Consider the following 19,350-nt stretch of genomic DNA (forward strand, 5'->3'; position numbering starts at 1 on the left):
GGGGCCCTCTGGCTTCCCAAGCCAGCTCTTAACCATTGTGCCACTCGGCCGGCCCTTTTGAAGTATTTTAAAGTTAATTACAGACAGTACACTTCCTCTTATACTTTAGCATGCCTATCATTAACCAATTTTAACATTTGTTTATGGTATTTTAAAAAATTAAATACAATTAAATACACACATCTTAAGTGTATGTTTGTTGAACTTTGACAAATGCATATACCTGGGCACCCCAAGCCCTTTACAAGATATAGAACATTACCAACATCCCAGAAAGCTCCATTTCCTAGTTAGTCTTTCCTAGTTAGTCTCTGTGCCCTACCCCCATCCAATGCAACCACTGTTCTGATTTTTTTCCACCACAGATTAATTTTGCTTGTTCGAGAACTTCATATATATAGAATCAAATAGTCTGTACTCTTCTATATGGGCTTCTTTTGTTCAGTATATTGATTTTGAAATTCATCTACTTGTGCATATTAGTAGTCTGTTACTTTTTACTGCTGAGTAGTATGTTTATGCATCTTCCTATTAGGATGCATGGGTTGTTTCCAGTTTTTGGTTCTTATGAATAAAGGTGTTAACGAATATTCTCATACAGGGCTTTTTGTAGACATATGTTTTAATTTTTCCTGGGTCTAGGAGTAGAATTGCTGGATTCTAGGATTAATGTATGATTAGTTTTATGCCAGACCTTTTTCTAGAGTGGTTGTACCATTCCACACACCCACCAACATTGTATGAGAGTTCTGGTTGCTCCACATCCTTGCCAACTTCAGTTTTGGCAGTTTTTTAAATTACCTAACTTTAAGCATTGTCATTTATAAATCATTGGAAGAAAAGCGATGCCTATTAATTTTTATTATTCTCCTAGGGAAAAATTAAAAATTAATTGTACTGCTTATTTCTTAGTTCTATTCGTTTTTTTTTTTCTATTAAGCTTTTTATTTTGACGTACATCCAGACCCACAGAAAGTTGCCCATGGCCGTTCTTCAGCATTTGACAGTTTTCACCAGTTTTTTATTTACATTTTCTCTTCCTGTAAGAAAACATTCTCTCGTGGTTTTTCACCAACCATTCATCTTAGCTTCTTTGCAGGATTTTCATCCTCTGCATACCCCTTGTACCTGTTGCCAGTTTTAGCCTTGATCCTCTTTACTCTGTAGAATCTTACTGGGTGATTTTACTCACACCCATGGCTTTAACTGCTACCTGTGCTAAATTTAACCCCTCAATCTGCTTCTGCAGCTCAGATATCTTTCTTGACTCTTAACTGCTAACCAGAGTCGCTTGGATGTCACACAGATATCTCAAAGTCAATTTATTCAAGTTGAATTAATTTTCTTTCCTTCTATTTACATACTGCTCATCTTCCTATATTTCCTAATTTGGTAAATAACCTACAGCCCATCTAGTTACTCAAGCCAGAACCCAGGGGCTAAATCTAGACCCCTTCTTCATGCAGCCATTTGGTCATCAGTTCTTATTGGCTTTCCTCTTGTGTGTGTCTGTAACCTGCCTGCCTCTGTCTCAAGGTCATGTCATGTCTGACCTTCTGCTGTCAGGTGCTGCTTCTCCACAGCCCACTTAGTTAATGCTGATTGACTCATTTTATTTTTTAATAGCTTATTTGGGTTTTTAAATTATAAAAATGGTATATACCTCTTGCAGAAATGCAAACAAAACAAATTTATAAAATTTCTAATTTTCCTTCCCCCTAACTGTCAAACTATTTATATTCTACAGAAATAACCAGTATTAATAATACTTAGGTATATATCCTTCCAGATTTTCCTTCCATTTAAACACAGACACACACATACACACTTGTTCTTTTTAAAACAGAATTCTACAATACTAGTATTTTACAGCTTAGTTGCAACTTTGGCAGCTTAGCAGCAGCTCAGCTCGGACCGGGAATCAAACCGGCGACCCTGTTGCTCAGAGCTCAGACTCTTGAGTGAGCTCTTAACCAGCTGAGCCACTTGGCCTGCCTTAGTTTTAACTTAATATAACATGTCAATATATAAAGAGCCACCTGAAATTGATATAGAGTATCAATATATCATAATTTATTTAATAATTTCCCATTGACGGATAATGAATAATGCTGCAGTGAACATTCCTATACATATTGATTATTTTTGGTAGTGTTTTGTTGTACAGATTATTAGAAATAGAGTTATGCACACTTTAATTTTTGTTAAATCTTACCAGTGCTCTTCAAAAAGGTGATACTTTTTATATTTTCCTTCTATTATGATGCCAGAGGCTTTCTCCCTTGCCAGTACTAGGTACTTATTAATACTCTAGCAATTTTTATTTTTTTGCTAACTGGCAAACTCTGTATAGTGTTATGATGATTTCAGACCAGAATATTTCTTATTCTGAGGACAAGCCTGCATGACTGTCTTCAACATTTTATTAATCTCATTTCCTGTTTGGATTAGGTGACATTTAGTTCTTGAACAAGGATGTTTGGAGGAATAATTTCTCTCTGACATGTATTTCTGTTGGCAGGAAAAACTTCTTAAGACTCAGTGTAGTCTGAAGACCAAGATGGTGGAAGCCATGCGTTTACATAACATGGAAGTAAAGAATGCTACAGAGTGGAAGGTAACAGCAGAAGTGGTTGGGCATTTCTTGAGGCCCTTTCAGTGTGAGGCTGCTTACATGGTTTTGCTGGGAAGAGCTTGTAGGATGTCGGCAGTTGTCAGGTCCCTTGCAGAGATAAGGTGATAGAACAGGAAGTACATATCTGTCCCTACTGACCTGTGGCTTTGGGTGATGCAAGTTCCATACACTTCATTTCCATATCTCGACTTTAAGGTAGTATCCCTCACTTTCCCACTTTTTCCTAAGTATATACCCAAGATTGGAGTTGTTTTGGGCCCAGGGCATTATAGAAAGTAAATGGACATTGCTTTCAGAGATGCTAGTCTAGTGGGAGGGCACGATGTGCATGCACCCACGCATATCTAAAGATTTAACAAAATTAAACAGTAGGTGTTCTGAAGACTAATCATAATAAATGTGAAAGTGCGTTTTAGTTTAAAAAGTATACAAACAAGGCATTGCTAGCGGTAGTAGAGATTCAGATGTTACAAAGAATGAATTAATACTATAAAGACTAGTATAAGGATGTCAAGTAAGTGTAAATGGAGGAGTAGTGGAAATTTGTTGGGGTGTGGGCAGGAACTTTTCTGGAGGAGGTGATAAGGAAGGACCATGGGTTATTGGGGAATCATGTGCAAAGTGTTTAGGGGCATGGACAGGCAGAACAAGGACTGAGCAAATCTTGTGTGGCCGTAGAACAATATGAAGAATCAGCGATTGAGATTCAGTGCAGAATATGCAAAGCTGCACCGCTTCCTGGCTGAAGAAGAGCAACTGTTTCTTCAGCGGTTGAGCAAAGAAGAAGAAGAGACAAAGGAGAAACAGAATGAGAACTTATTAAGGCTCAATCAAATAATCACTTCCTTGGAGGAGCTCATCTTAGAGGTCGGGAAGAAAAGCCAGAGCTCCAACCTGGAGTTGCTTCAGGTGAGACAGGCAGGGGAGGAGTTAGTTAATATCACCAAGTGAACTCCCTCTTGTCTTTAGTGCTGAATATCTTTATTGTTGAGTGGGTTTAATAGAATAAATATTTTCTCTCTGTTGACAATTGTATTACTACTATCATTGTACAATTAAAGAGTCAAAGATGTATCATCCAAAGGAAATTAATGTAATGATTCACTTGGCCTAATAGTTTATCTAGGATCTGAAGCACATCTAAAACTTTTCTATTTGTCTTCTTATATATTCATAATTCTTTGTTAAAATAGTAAAACAAAGCAAACATAAAATCACAAAGCAGATCATTGTATCAACAGTTTTTAAGAGAAATTTATCTTTCTCACTATTATTTAGTCATTACTATCACAGCTTGATATAATTTTGTTCTTAGCCCCAGATTTTGATTAGTACATTTATTTAAATAATTTCAAATATCCAGCAACCTTTAAAAGATTAAAATTCTAACTATAATAATTAGCCCTTAGATTTGGGTCCTGAGGCCAGTTCATTATCAAAAGTTAATCTTTACCTTTATATCCTTTGTAGGTAAAGCTCCTTTATAGCTTTCAGTTTTTTGGTGTGATCCAACATTTGTGACTGTCTTTTTTTTTTTTCTCACTGAAATAATTCACCTTTGGTCTCAGATCTATCAGAACCTCTCTTTCCTCTGTATCATGTGACTAAAGATGAAAGAACCATTGAAGGGTGTTCTCAAGAATACCTTCAATCTACCATTACTATTTTTTCTTATCAGGAGGAGATAACATTCTATTTGTCTCTTACGGAAGATGCAAACATGGACCCACTTATCAGTATTTTTAACAGGAAATTGCTAGNCAGTGTCACTGGCCCTCATATGTGGGATCCGCACCGGGGTCCCCTGGCGTCCCAAGCCAGTTCTTAACCATCGCGCCACTCGGCCGGCCTGGTCTTGTAATATCTCTTGCCTCGGGAGATAAAAATTATAAATTGGATTCCTTGCCAAACACATTATTGTTGTGGCAAATTCTGAAGCTCTGACTGGGAAACAGATACTGCCTTCTATTGTGGAAAATCTAGTCCCCCCTAGATGTACCCCAAATAAGGATAAAAGATCTGATACCCCTTTATATATTGATTATTTTAATCACAAACAAGTAGATTCTAGATACAGTACACCAATTTTACCCTATACACTAAAGGCAATTTTAGTCACACTGCTAGTCTCTTAGTAATGGACAAAGTATACACCCTGTAATCTTAAGATCCTGCTTAGCTAATAGTGTTTAGGATAATTGTTGAGTAGACATAGTCAGTATAGGTAAAAAGATTAGCCTTAGTCACATAGTCATTATAGGTAAAAAGATTAGAACACAGTTAAAATAAGTTAATCTTTAGCATAGAATAGGTCAAGCTGTACCCTGTAGCATAAGAATTAAGAGGAAGTGAAACTCTAAGAAAGATAGCCTATAAGGAAGTAGAACCCTGGGGATAAAAACATCGAAACTATGTAAAAAACTTTTTACTAATGAGGTAATGGTCAACTGTGCAATATAAAAAGGGACATGAAGTAAAAATAAAGTGTGACACTTCTTCGAAACGCTCCGGTGTCTCTGCTCCTTCTTCTTTGCCTCACCGACTCCGTCCTCACCTGAGGGAACCCTTGGACTCGTGGGAGCTGGACTCCCGCATGAAACTACATCAAATTAAAAAGTTTTTTCACAGCAAAGAAAAGCATCAATAAAACAAAAAGACATCCTACTGAATGGGAGAAGACATTGGCCAAGATATTGATAAGGGGTTAATATCCAAAAATTCATAAAAAGCTCATACAACTCAACACCAAAAAAAAAATCCAATTATAAAATGGATTGTTAGATGATGTATTACAGAATTATATACTTGAAACCTATGTAACTTTACTGACCATTTTAACCCCAATAAACCCCAATTTAAAAAAATGGGGGGGGGGCGGCCGAGTGGCGCGATGGTTAAGAACTGGCTTGGGACGCCAGAGGGCCTCGGTTCGGATCCCACATATGAAGGCCAGTGACACTGCCCTCTACAGCTAAAATGCTGAACAACAGTTCAACCTGGAGCTGGGCTGCCCTGAGTCGCCGGCGACGGCATAGGCTGCAGCCCCTNAAAAAAATGTATCAGCTAACATACGCAAGTGCCAATTTAGGGAAATTATTAAAAATGAATTGGATCATAGAATCTCAGAGCCTAAGAGAATTTATTTTGCTAATCCATCTATCCATCCATGTTTTTCATTTTTTCCTTTAGTTTTAGCCTGTAACCCATTTCACTTCTTAGAAACATAGCAACATTGAAAATAAAAAACATTCATTATGCTTAATTTTTATCTTTTTAATAGTATTGCTTGGGTTTATGTATTTTTAATTTATGCAATGAATTAGAGTTCATGTTGCATTCTATTTCTTGCTTTTTTCCTTCAGCACTATATTTTAAAGATCCATTCCTGTTTTTTATATATACATTTAATCCATGTGTCCATTCACCACATTTTGCCACTTCCCTCTTTCAGTAATGGATACTCAGGTTGTCCCCAACACCATTACCACTACAAATAATGCTACAGTGAAATCATTAATAATCCTTACTCTTATAGTCATTCTTATTTTTTTTTCCTTATTGGTTCTTGGGTTTGCTCTGTAGCTCTTTCCTCAGCCTCTTGAGTTAGCATGCTTAGCTGATTTATATTTACCCTTTTGTTTGCTGGTAAACATATTTAAGCTATACTTCCTTCTTTAAGTATTACTTTAACTATGTCCACAGATTTTGACAATATTATTTTTATTGTCATAGTGAAATAGATGGTTTAAAAACATTTTAAGTTTAATATCCATAGAGAAAAATACATAAATCATAAGCTTGAAAGATTATCACCAACTGACCCACCCATGTAACCACCACCCAAGGCAAGAAATAGAACATGAGTAGCATCCCAGAAGCCCTCCTCATACCCCCAATCAGTATCCTTTCCCTCTTCAAAGTTAGTCTTTTTTCAGACTTCTCACTGCTGCTAAACGTCTTACAGTACACAGAACACGCCTCTCCTCCTGCTCCCAGTGAAGACTTATCCAGCCCAAAATGTTAGCCGAGGTTGAAAACCCTGCTGTGTAGTACAGTTGTCCCTAGGTTTCTGTAGGGGATTGGTTCCAGGATACCCCGACAGATACCAAAATCCATGGATGCCCAAGTCCCTAATATAAAATGGTGTAGTATTTGCATGTAACCCATGCATATCCTTTTGTATACTTTAAATCATCTGTAGATTACTTATATATTTAATACAACATAAATAGTTGTTTTATTGTATTTTATAGTAAATAATGACAAGAAAAAAAATGTCTGTAAATATTCAGTACAGATGCAACCATGGTAGGCATAACTACATAGCAACAATGTAACGTATTTAAAAAAAAATATTTTCGATCTGCATTTGGTTGAATCCACCGATGCGGAACCCAGGATATGGAGGGCTGACAGTATTCCACTGTATTATTATACCAAAACATAGTCTTCATTTTACTGTTACAAAAAAGGAATTATGAACATGTCTTTTTTGGTGCACATATGTATACATTTCTGTCAGTTATATACCAATGAAAGCAATTCCTGATCACAGTGGTTGTACCAATTTACACCATTGGTAGCAATGTGTGAGAGACCCAGTTGCTCTATATACTCATCAATATTTAGAATTGTTCTTTAAGTTTAGCATCCTAAGTGGTGTGTAATGTTATCTCATGCTCTCCATCAGCTGCTCTTCCCTCCTCTGGAAAGGTAGATGGCATTTCTTTGATGACTGATGAGGTTGAGTACTTTTTCAATTGGTAATTAACCATTTTGATACACTCCTTTTTATTTTTTTTAAACTTTCTTGAGATATAATAATACATATATAATTCACCCATTTTAAGTGTATAATTGAGTGATTTTTATAATTTTACCAAGTTGTGCAATCCTTACCAGTCCACTTTTAGAGCATTTCCATAAGATCCCTTTGTGCTTGTTTACAGTTAGTCTCTGTTCCTACCCTCAGTTTCAAACAACCTACTTTCTGACTATGGATTCTCCTTTTCTGAATGTATCACATAAACAATGATACAATGTGTTTTTTTTGTGTGTGCGTGAATTCTCTCATTTAGTATAATAACGTTTTTGAGGTTCATTTATGTATTGTATTTGCATTCTTTTTTTATTCCTGAATATTATCTATTGTAGAATATACCACATTTTGTTTGTCTTCACCAGTTGATGGGTATTTGTGTAGTTTCCACTTTTTGGCTATTATGAATGATGCTGCTATGAACATTTGTCTGCCATTCTTTGTGTGGACATATGTTTTCCTTTCTCTTGGGTAGATAATATGAGCAGAATTTTTGGGCTATATGGCATATGTATATTTAACTTTGTAAAGAAACTGCCAAACTGTTTTCCAAGGTCCACTTTATATTCCCAGCACATCCTCACCAACATTTGTTTTGTTTGTGATTGAAAGAGAATAGATGGAGAAGTAGGCAAAAAGCCATGAAAGAGTTAATGTTATAGTGCTAAAGGAGAAAAAATTGGGTTTCAAGAAAGGGTTTGATGGACATTGCCAAATAGCATAGAGGGGTCACATGAGAAAAAAGACTACGTTGTATCAATCTATTGGCTTTGTCAGCATGAGATCATATGTGACATTAACAAAAGCAACTGACAGAAAGATACCTGCTCACCAAGTTGAGTGCCAGTTCTCAAGAGGAGGGTACATAACTTACTTCTTTCTTTCTTCTCTTTACAGAATCCAAAAGATCTGTTGACCAGGTATGAACTTCTTTCTTATGGGGGCTTGAGTGGAATGGTAAAAATACAGCTGGAAACAAGGCTGGGCTCCATTGATTAATCTGGCCAAACCCTGAGGGGTCTATGGAGGAAGAATTCTGTTCACTTTTTCAAGGAGGAATGGGAGAGAAGTGGTCTGAGCTTTGGGCTTGGAACCTTCACATGGGATTTGGGGGTCTTGGCTGCCCTAGTTGTCTCCTAAGAAGAGCAGCCTTCTGTACTTTTCTTAGGAGTGAGAACCAGGATGTGAACTATTCCCCTGAAGATCTAAAGGTGAAGACTGTGTGCCATGTACCAATGATGAAGGAAATGCTGAAGCGAGTCCAAGGTGAGCAGAATTTCTAGGAGTTGGAGCTCCTTAGAAGTCTTTCAAATAAGAGAATAAACAAAGAAGTCTGTGAAGGAAAGAGGAAAGAGCATGCAGTTAATGAGAGGGTCAGGAAAAATAGTAACTACTTAGAAATAAATAGATATATGCTTCATTCAATAAATATTTAACACATACTGTTAGAAGGTACTAGTGATACAGAAAGAAAAAGATCTAAGAATAGACACAGTTCACTTACAGTAAAGTGGGATCCAGTGTTTACCAGTAGCATGAATAAAATATTACAGAAGTACAGAGGAAGAACTCTATTGGGGGTAAAGTAGGGAAGTTTTCATAGCAGAGGTGACAGTTTTGAAATTTGAGTCATGGGTAGGAGCTTGCCAAGTGGAAAAAAGGGATGTACTTTTCCAAGCAGAGGGAGTAGCATGAGCTACGGTGTGGAGAAAATGGAGGAAAGGGTATGTAGTATGACTAAACCATAAGGTGCATTGTCGGGAAAGGCAGGAAATGAGGTTGAGAAGATGAGGGTAGGAAAGACTGAAGATAAACTTACTGGATCTTCAGGAAGTACCAAGGCATGTACATGTTGTAAAAGCTATGCAGGCCGTTCATGTGCTCATGCCTGATTAAGAACCAGGGTGTGGATGTCCTCTTCCAGCTAAAATGAAGTAGATTTATTCTTTGCCTGAAACTTAATTAAAAACAAAACAAAACAAAACAGACACAGTACTAGAAACAACAGTTTTCAAAACACTAGGCATCAGGTAATAAAGGACAATGATCCCTGAGAAATGTGAAACAGATGAGGTGAGCACTATGATTTGCTCTAGCCTACAGCCTTGAGAGAGTTTGCAGGCCTTCTTAGGGATGGTTAACAGAGGTGGAGCCAAGTGGACTCCATGCATTGAGGAATGGAGCTGAGTCCAGGGAGAACAAAAAAGAGAGTTTGCAGAGTATTGGACATAGTACTAGAGAAGAGAGCTATACAGAGAGATCCAGATGCTCTATAAAGGCACACCCTGAGTTTTCAGCAGAGTTCCAGTCAGCACATGCTTGTGAAGAACTACATGAGGTTGAGGAAGGAAGTTTCCAAAATGATTAGAAGGAACAGTTCCTGGTGCTCACACAGGGCAGGGAACAGTGCCTGTTCCTACCAGCCAGGCTGGAAAACCCTTAATTCATGGGACACTAGATAGAGTACACAGGAAAATCTTGCCTTACTAGTGGGGAATAATTAACCTTACACTGAGCACGGCTTTGGACCCACCTTATAAATCATGAAAGCAAGACCCAAAATGATCAAATTACAAATTATTTCCAAGTAACTGTATCCCAGGATAGCTTAAAAAGACTGATTAGAATTTCTAAAAAAATGAGCATGTACTCATCAGTGTAAATTTACAATGTTTCCCATCCAATCAAAAGATTACCAGGCATGCAGAAAGGTAGGAGAACATGACCAATAATGAGAATAATCAATTGAAACAGACCCAGGTTTGACCAGCATTTTAGAATAAGCATAGAAGGACATTTAAACAGTTACTACAACTGTTCTGTAAATAGGCATGTAGAGACATAAAAGACATAAAAAATCCCAGATCAAACTTCTAGAGATGAAAACTACAGTGACTGAGATGGTCGGGATTAATAGCTGATTAGACATTGCAGAAGAAAAGATTAATGAAGTTGAAAATAGAGCATTGGAGACTGCAAAATGAAATGCACAGATTAAAAAAACAAAAAATGAAAAGAACATCAGTTAGCTGTGGGACAACTTCTTGAAGCCTTATGTATGATAGTTGGGGTCCCGAAGGAGAGAAGTGGGTTGGGATGAGACAGAAAAAATTTTTGAAGAAATAATGGCCAAAAATTTTCCAAATTTGTTGAAAACTAGAAGTACACAGATCCAATAAGCTTAACAAACCCTAAGCACAAGAAATATGAAAACTATACCAAAACCAGTGATAAAAGAGAAAGTTAAAAAAATTCAAAACCAGGGGTGGCCGGTTGGCTCAGTTGGTTAGAGCGCAGTGCTCAGAGCACCAAGGTTGCCGGTTCGATTCCCACATGGGCCACTGAGTTGCGCCCTCCACAACTATATTGAAACAACTACTTGACTTTGAGCTGATGGGTCCTGGAAAAACACACTGTTCCCCAATAAAATTAAAAATAAAAACAAAACAAAAAACACTCAAAACCAGTGAAAGAGGAAAATTTAAAAGTAACAGGATAAAATGGACATGTTACTTATAGGGGAACAAAGATAAAGATGACATCACATTTCTCGTTGGAAACAATGCAAGTGAGCAAAATCTTTAAAGTACTGAAAAAAACCTAGAATTTTATTACTTTATTTCACAAAAACAAAAGTGAAATAAAGATGTTAGCAGATACCCATAAACTGAAAGAGTTTATCAGCATCAGACCAACACTGCAAGAAATATTACAGGAAGTCCTCCAAGCAGAAGGAAAATGATAGCAGATGGAAGTCAGGATTTACGCAAAGGAATAAAAGACCCCCCTAAATGATAATTACATAAGTAAATATTTATTTTTTGTCATTATTTAAATATTGGTAAAAACTAATAGTGATGGTTAATTTATGTGTTAACTTGACTGGGCCAGATATTTGTCAAACATTATTTTGGGTGTTGCTATGAGTATTTTGGATGAGGTTAACATTTAAATTGGGAAACTTGAGAAAGGCAGATTGTGCTCCATACTGTTGGTGGACCTCATCAAATCAGTTGAAAGCCTAACTAGAACAAAAGGCTGACCTTGCTCCTACCCCCAGCTAAAGGGAATTCTTCAGTAGACCACCTTCAGACTTCTTCTGCAGCTTGGGCTCTTCCTGCCGGATGGCCTTTGAACTAGAACATCAGTTTTCCCTGGTTCTTGAGCCTGCACATACACAGCAGATTTGGACTTGCCAGTCACTATAATCATGTGAGCCAATTCCTTATAATCTCTATACACACATGCTATTTGTTTTGTTTCTCTGGGGATCCCTGACTAATACAGTAATTGTTTAAACAGACAGACAAAAAATAACATTGTGGAGTTTGTAACGTATTTACAACTAAAATACACAACAGCAATAGCACGGATGTTGGGAGAGAAGAGATGGAAGTATACTATACACTTCTAATATGTGAAGTGGTATATCACTTGAAAGTAGACTCTGATAAGTTAAAGATGTATAGTATAAGCCTCAAAGCAACCACTAAAGTAAAACAGAGTTATAGCTAATAAGCCAACAAAAGAGATAAAGTGGAATCATAAAATATTTGATTAATCAAAAAGAAGGCATAAAAAGAAAAAGAACAAGTAGGACGAATAGAAAACATATAGCAAGATGATATACAAACCTAATCATATAAATAATTATTAAATATGAGTGGTCTGAATATCCTAATCAAAAGATGGAGATTGGGTTGGATACAAAAACAAAACAACTATATGCTGCAAGAAACACATTAAATATGAAGACTCATATATATTAAAAGTAAAACAATGTAGGGCCGACCGACACAAATTGGCACGTTGGTTAAGAGCTGGTTTGGGACGCCAGCTCTGAGCAGCAGGGTCCTGGTTCGGATCCCACATTAGGGCCAGTGATGCTGTGCCCTCTACAGCTAAGATGGTGAACAACAACTCGGCCTGGAGCTGGGCTGCTGTGAGTCGCAGGAGTCAGCATAGGCTGCAGTGGGCTGCGGTAAGCTACTGTGAGTGGCTGGCAGCCGGCGTGAGCTGCCAAGAGCTGCTGTGAGCAGCCATCTAGTGGCTGGCGACTGATCTGCCTCACCCGGGAAGAGCGCAATGATCACAATACCAACATGGGCTAGTGAAGCGACATCCTCCACAACTAGACTGAAGAACAAAAGGACAGCAACTTGTCTGTTCCCCTTCCCCGATTCCCCAGTGCTGTTCCCCTCCCCTAATTCCCCAATAAAGCAATAAAATCTTTAAAAAAAAAAAAGTAAAACAATGTAAAAAGATATACCATGCTAACATTAGTCAAAAGATATCTGGAGTGTCTATCTTATTATCAAAGTAGATTTCAGAACAAATAATATTACCAGAGATAAAGAAGGTCATTTCCTAATAAGTGGGGATCAATTTATCAGGTGTCCATAACAATTCTAAACATTTGTACATCTAATAACAGCTTCAAAATATATCAAGCAAAAACTAATAGAGCTGCAAGGAGAAATAGGTAAGTCCACAATTATAGCTGGAGTTTTCAATAATTTTTAGAACAAGTGGGCAGAAAATCAGCAAGAGTATAGTAGGCTTAAAGAACACTAGCAACCATCTTGACCTCACTGATATTTATATAACACCCCAAAACAGCAGAATATACATTCCTTTTAAGTGTACATGGAATGTTTTACTAGATAGACTAATGTAGGCCATAAAACAAATCTCTTTAAATCAAAGGACTCAAGTTACACAAAGTATGTTTTCTGACCATAATGCATTTAAGTTGGATATTAGTAATAAAAATGTCCTTGGAAAATCTCCAAATATTAGGCAACTAAATAACCCACAATAACCCATGAATTAAAGAGAAATCGAGAGAAGTAGCAAGTACTTTGAACTGAATGGAAAGGAAAACACAACATATCAGAATTTGTGGGATGCAGCTAAAAAGCAATAATTAAGGAGGAATTTATATTACTAACCTATACTGAAGAAGAAGAAAGTTCTTAAATCAGTGACCAGTTTCACCTTAAAACACTGGAAAAAGCAAATAAAGCCCAGAGTAAACAAAATAAATAGAAATCATTGCAGTACAGAAAAACAGAAAAAATGATGCAAAAGCTGTTATTTTTGAGAATATTAATTTTAATGATATACCTTTAACCAGAATGACCAGGGAAAAAAGAAGACACATTACTAATACCAAGGATGAGAGGCAACATCACTACAGATTCTACAGATGATAATAGGATAATGGAATATTATGAGCAATTTTATGCTGATAAATTCGACAACAGGTGAAATGGACAAAGGCCTTAAAAGACACAAATGACCAAAGCTTAAGAATAAATAGATAACCAGAATACCTAGTTTCTATTAAAGATTGGTGTTGTAGTTAACAACTTTCCCAAACGACTTCACTGGTGAATTCACCAAACAGTTAAGAAAGAAATATTGATTCTACCTGAACTCTTACCAAAAAATTGAAGAGGAGAGAATGTTTCCCAATTTATTCTATGAGGCCTGCATTACTGTGATACCAAAATCAGACAAAGACATTGCAAGAGTAAAGAACTATAGATTAATGCTCTGTATGAACATTGACTAATTCTAAAGAAAATTTTAGCAGATTGAATCTAATATTATATTAAAAGGATAATACATCACAACCAAATGGGATTTATCCCAGAAAAGCTGAGTTGGTTTAACTTTCAAAAAATAAATGTAATTAACCACATTAGCAAACTAAAAAAGGAAAATTATGATCACTTTAGTAGATGCAGAAAAAATATTTGTCAAAACCTAACATTCATTCCTGATTTTAATTTTTTTTTGTTTAAGACAAATGAGAGATATGGAGTCTTGGAAGGAAGAGAATTTGGAGGCAGGGAAACTAGGGAAGGTGTTATAGACAGAGTTAAAGTGAGAGATGCTGAAGGTCTGAGTGAAGACAGTGGCATTGTGAATGGAGAGGAGGAAAAGACTGATGTTTCAGAGGTAGAATTGACAGGACTTGGTGACCATTTAGTCATCAAGGGTCATAGAAAGAAAACAGCCAAATAACCTCAAGATTTCAAAGTGTAGTGTTTGGGTAGAGGTAATGCTCTTACATCTTAGAGAACATAGAAGACAATGATGTCTGCGTTTGTGGGAGGATTAGGCTCTCAAGAGGGTGGAAGGGAACTTAGGGTAATGAGTTCCATTTTGAGTTATTTGTCGGGGGCCTATGGAGATGTTCAGTGAACAACGAACCAGTGAAGGGAAACCTCGTTAATGATGACATCTATGTGTACCTGCACAAAGAACCAGCCAGTCAACAGCCTTGGTCTAGTTTTGATTCAACAAGTCAGAATTTATTAATGTTTCTCCAAGTTTTATGCTGATTGTGAAGACTTAGGGTTGCGAAATGAGTTCCCCATTTTGTAGGTCTTAGTCTTTTAGAGCAGAAGGGAAGTGAGGATTTCAGGTTGTTATAGGCCGTCCTATGTCCCACTAGGCCCAGCTGAGGATTGATGGAGAGGCAATGAGGAATCTCATTAGGAGAAGGAGGGAACTGAAGCTGGAAAAGATGGGAATTTCTGGAGGAGGGTTGGTGGTAAGATGTTGCATTCTTTATCTCCGTTCTCATTTTCTCTGCAGTGGCTATCAGTCTAGCTGAAGACACAGCTCATTCCGAACTTGTCTTCTCCCAGGAAGGGAGGTACGTGAAAAATGGAGCACTACGCGGTTCTTGGCCATTATTTTCTACAGCATGGAGCTACTTTGCTGGACGGAGGAATGGTCAGCAGAACACATGCTTTGTGGAGAGATTTCAGCACTTACCCTGTGTTTTGGGAAAAAACGTTTTTACTTCAGGAAAACATTACTGGGAAGTTGAGAGCCGAGATGGCCTGGAGATTGCTGTGGGGGTGTGTCAGGAGGACGTCATGGGGATTGTTGATAAATCAAAAATGTGCCCCCATGGGGGCATTTGGGCTATTTGTTGGAGTTCTGAGGGCTATTGGCCCCTAATAAGCTCCTCTGTAAGTCCTACCAAGCAAGAGCCAGCTCTTCACCGGGTGGGAGTTTTCCTAGATTATGAGGTTGGGGATATCTCATTCTACAGTGCTGTGGATGGAGTGCACCTACACACTTTTTCTTGTTCTTTAGTCTCACCTCTCCGGCCATTTTTTTGGTTAAGCCCATTAGCATCTTTAGTCATCCCACTGGTGACTGGTGGGAAATGAGGCTATTCTTCCTCTGCCCAAGAACCCCTGAGTGTTTCCCAGCCCTGGGACGTCCATCCTTGGCCCTCTTCTTTCACTTCATACATATCAGTCCTTTGTAGTAGGGCAGCACTATGCATTCAGTTTCCAGTTTTATGTTTTGTTCAGCTCCCTGTATGTCCTGTGAATATGTAGACAGATAGGGCAGACGCTGTTAGTTGCCTTAGTAGCTACCTGCCCCACTTCTCTCTTTCTCTTCTAGTTCTTTCTATTTGAGCTGTTTGGTATGCCCCCTCCATGTGCTTCTGGAGAAGTAGTCCAATGTGTGGTAATTCTGCCCAATGAGAGAATGGGAAATTTTCCTGGGGGTGGGGGGGGAGATGTTGGCGGTAGTTTTTGTAGCTTCTAAACTTGTTATATGAGGCTATTGCTCCCTTATTGTATAAGGCAATGTTAGTTGCACTTTGATTACTTGCAGTCTGAAGTAACCTAACTGGTGCACATAGCATGGATATCCCACAGTTTAGATTTATCTCACTTTTTCTGAAACTTGACACATTTATAGAATCTCTATTCAGTCATGTAATTCCTCTTCCCAGTAAGTACTGATATCCCTCACTTTTCTGGGTCAGAAAATTGAGGCAGTCTTCCTTTACTCTGCCCATGCTAGTACTCTTCTTCACCTGACCATGTCTCAGCCTTCACATGTTTATTATGCTAGCCATTTGTCAAATTCATAGATTGTAAATACAAGTTTATTCATGTCATACTGAAAATGTTGAAAAACACATATTTACGCTGCTAGCCGTTTCACATAATGCTTTTTTATAACCCCTGTAACAGCTCAGTGAGATGAAAATTAAAATCCTATTTTTACAAGTGAGAAAACAAACTTTTAGAATAATGTACTCAGTATTGCCCAGTTGGTGAATGGGTATGTTGGGATTAATCTGGATCTGTCTGAGATTAAAGCCTGTACTCTTTCCTACTCTACTTTTACTTGTAAGCATTTATTTATTTTTTAAAAAGATTTTATTGGGGAATTGGGGAAGGGAACAGTGTTGGGGAATTGGGGAAGGGGAACATTGTGTTTTTCCAGGACCCATCATCTCCAAGTTAAGTTGTTGTCCTCTAGTCTAGTTGTGGAGGGCGCAAGCTCAGCTCCAAGTCCAGTTGCTGCTTTCAATCTAGTTGCTGGGGCGGGGAGCAGCCCACCATCCCATGCGGGAGTCGAACTGGCAACCTTGTTAAGAACACGCGCTCTAACCAACTGAGCCATCCTGCCGCCCGTAGGCAGCAGCTCGCAGCTGCTCAGCTTCAGGTGCCGCATTCAATCTTAGTTCTGGGGGGGCGGGGGGGGACGCAGCCCACCAATCCCATACAGGAGTCAAACAGCAACCTTGTTAAGAGCATGCTCTCTCACCCGCTTAGCTTGGGCGCAGCTCACTGGCCCATGTGGGAGTCGAACCGGTGACCCTGTTGCTCAGAGCTCACATTGTATCCAACTGAGCCAACCTGCCGGCTCTGTAAGCATTTATTGAACGCAGATTGTGGGTCAGCATCATCTTTGTTTCTTATTATGTTTTTATTTATCCTGTATGTTTGTTTTTCTCACTTTACCTTTCTGCTCTAGATTGTATGCACTCAGAGAGGATTGTGAAAGTTACTGGATAGTTATTTGTAAAATAATGATTGTTTCTTTCATATAAAAGTTGTGTACTTATTGTAGAAAATTTGGAATATACATAAAGTGTAAAGAAAATTAAAGTCATCAATGATCTCATCATTACTAACATTTTAATGTGTTTCCTCCCAGACTTTCAACAGATTTTCTGGCAGTGATTTAACAAGACTTCTTTCAAAACTTCTAGCACCCTCTCTAACCTCTCCTCCCCTTCCTATGCCCATTCCCTTCTGTCTTGTCTTCCTATTTATCCTGAGCAACTCCCTTATTCAGTGATTTCTGCCGAGTTCCTTTTTTTTTTCTGCTGAGTTCTTAACTCTCTAAGATACTTGCTGTTATGAGTTGAATGTGTCCTCCGAAAAGATATGTTCAAGTCCTACCTGTGAATATGACCTTATTTGGAAATTAAGATGAGGTCATTAGAGTGTGTCTAATCCAACATGATTGGTATTTTTATAATTAGATAAAAATTTGTATACACACATGGTAATGCCATGTGAAGACACAGACGGAAGATGGCTATAGGAGAGATTGGAGTTATGCTGCCACAAGCCAAGGAATGCCTGGGGCTGCTAGAAGCTGGGAAAGGCAAGGAAGACTCCCTTTGAAGCTTCCAAGAGAACATGGCCTTGCCAACACCTTGATTTAGGACTTCAGGCCTCCAGAACAATGAGACAATTTCTAATGTTTTAAGCTACCCAATTTATGGTACTTTTTCATGGCAAACCAAGAAAATTAATGTGTTCCATCAGGACTTCCACCAGTACCTGCCTTGTAATTTCCACTCTTTGGGAAACTTATCAGTATCTTTCCTTTTCTCCACTCTTCCTTCTGGGCTGTTTAATCAGGTTGATTGGTTCTGCTACAGAGTCTTGCTCTCTGACTTCAACAGGGCTCTTTGAGCTGCCTGGTAAACAAACTATTTTTTCATCCCTTGACTTCGTTTTACATCTCTGGTGGCAGTGATTCTAAACCTTTTCTTTTTTTCTCCAGCTTTCGTAAGCTCCTCTTCATACTACTGTAGACGAGCTCAAACTTTACCTCTGCTCATCTTAGGTTTTCAGCTGAGACTAACAAAAAAACATTAACAAGAGAAAAACAGTTTATTAACTTAGGCAGCACACATCACGTAGCGGAAACCTAAAATGAAGAGGAATTCAAAGTGGCGGCTTAGAATTCTGGCTTACACAATCTTCAACAAAGAATAATAAATTTGTGGAGAAATGACAGGACAAAGGAAAACAGTTTTAGGCTTCCAAGGGTGGCAGACTGGGAAGGCAAGTATCTGTGAGGAAACTAATGGCGTAATGTTTGTTTGCAGAGTCCTCTGATTCTGTGTCTGGGCTAAGTCTCCATTAAAAGGAGAATTTATAGCCTGCCTTTAGGCATAAAAGGGGGCACTTTTTCTGGGTTTACTGCTGCTTAATTGCCTGCAGCTCAAAACAATTTATGTCAAAAAGGCATATTTTGGGTGACACATTTTGGTTCATTTTACTACTCATTATTGCAAAGAACTTTCATCTTTTACTGAGAAAAAATTTTTTTTCTGTTACTCTATCTTATTAACAATTCTTTGCCTTTTTTTTTTTTTTTTGAGTCTTGATATTGGCCCCTCAGGTATGGGATGGGCCCCAGGTGTCATACTTACTAAAAATCAAATAAACTTTTCTGATGCTTCTGATGTACAAACAGCGTTGAGAATAAACTTAGAAACTTGTAATAGTTCTCAATTTTACTTACAGATTTCTCGGAGTCTTTACTATGTTAATGTGTTATATGACTCATTAGGAGGGGTATTTATTATGCAGCATTTCTCAAGCTTATTTCACCACCAAAACTTTAGCTCTGGGAACATCAATTAAGAATCCCAGAAGACAGTTTGGCAATAATTATCCTACATTTTCTCCAGGTGATCTTGACCATTTCAGATTTCAACCTAGACTTGTGCCACACAGCCCCCAAAGTTGATGGGTACATATATTGGTGCTGTAAGCCCCCTATACTGTGTGACCCTGCATAAGGCTGTGCTAAAGTCTTT

At 38.0% G+C, this 19,350-nt stretch overlaps 1 protein-coding gene across 1 annotated transcript in view; it reads left to right on the forward strand.

Annotated features, from left to right (window-relative positions):
- The window catches only part of TRIM4 (tripartite motif containing 4), a 33,775-nt gene extending 17,154 nt beyond the window's left edge, over positions 1-16,621 (forward strand). Inside the window, exons 2-6 of the mRNA XM_019633408.1 lie at positions 2,522-2,617; positions 3,314-3,544; positions 8,352-8,374; positions 8,623-8,720; positions 15,063-16,621. Of these exons, the coding sequence (XP_019488953.1) occupies positions 2,522-2,617; positions 3,314-3,544; positions 8,352-8,374; positions 8,623-8,720; positions 15,063-15,649 (1,035 nt within the window). The 3' untranslated portion in view covers positions 15,650-16,621. The remainder of the gene's footprint in view (positions 1-2,521; positions 2,618-3,313; positions 3,545-8,351; positions 8,375-8,622; positions 8,721-15,062) is intronic.
- Positions 16,622-19,350: the final 2,729 nt, after the last annotated feature.

This window comes from Hipposideros armiger, unplaced genomic scaffold (genome assembly GCF_001890085.2).
Source record: "Hipposideros armiger isolate ML-2016 unplaced genomic scaffold, ASM189008v1 scaffold_1302, whole genome shotgun sequence".
Classification (NCBI taxonomy): domain Eukaryota; kingdom Metazoa; phylum Chordata; class Mammalia; order Chiroptera; family Hipposideridae; genus Hipposideros; species Hipposideros armiger.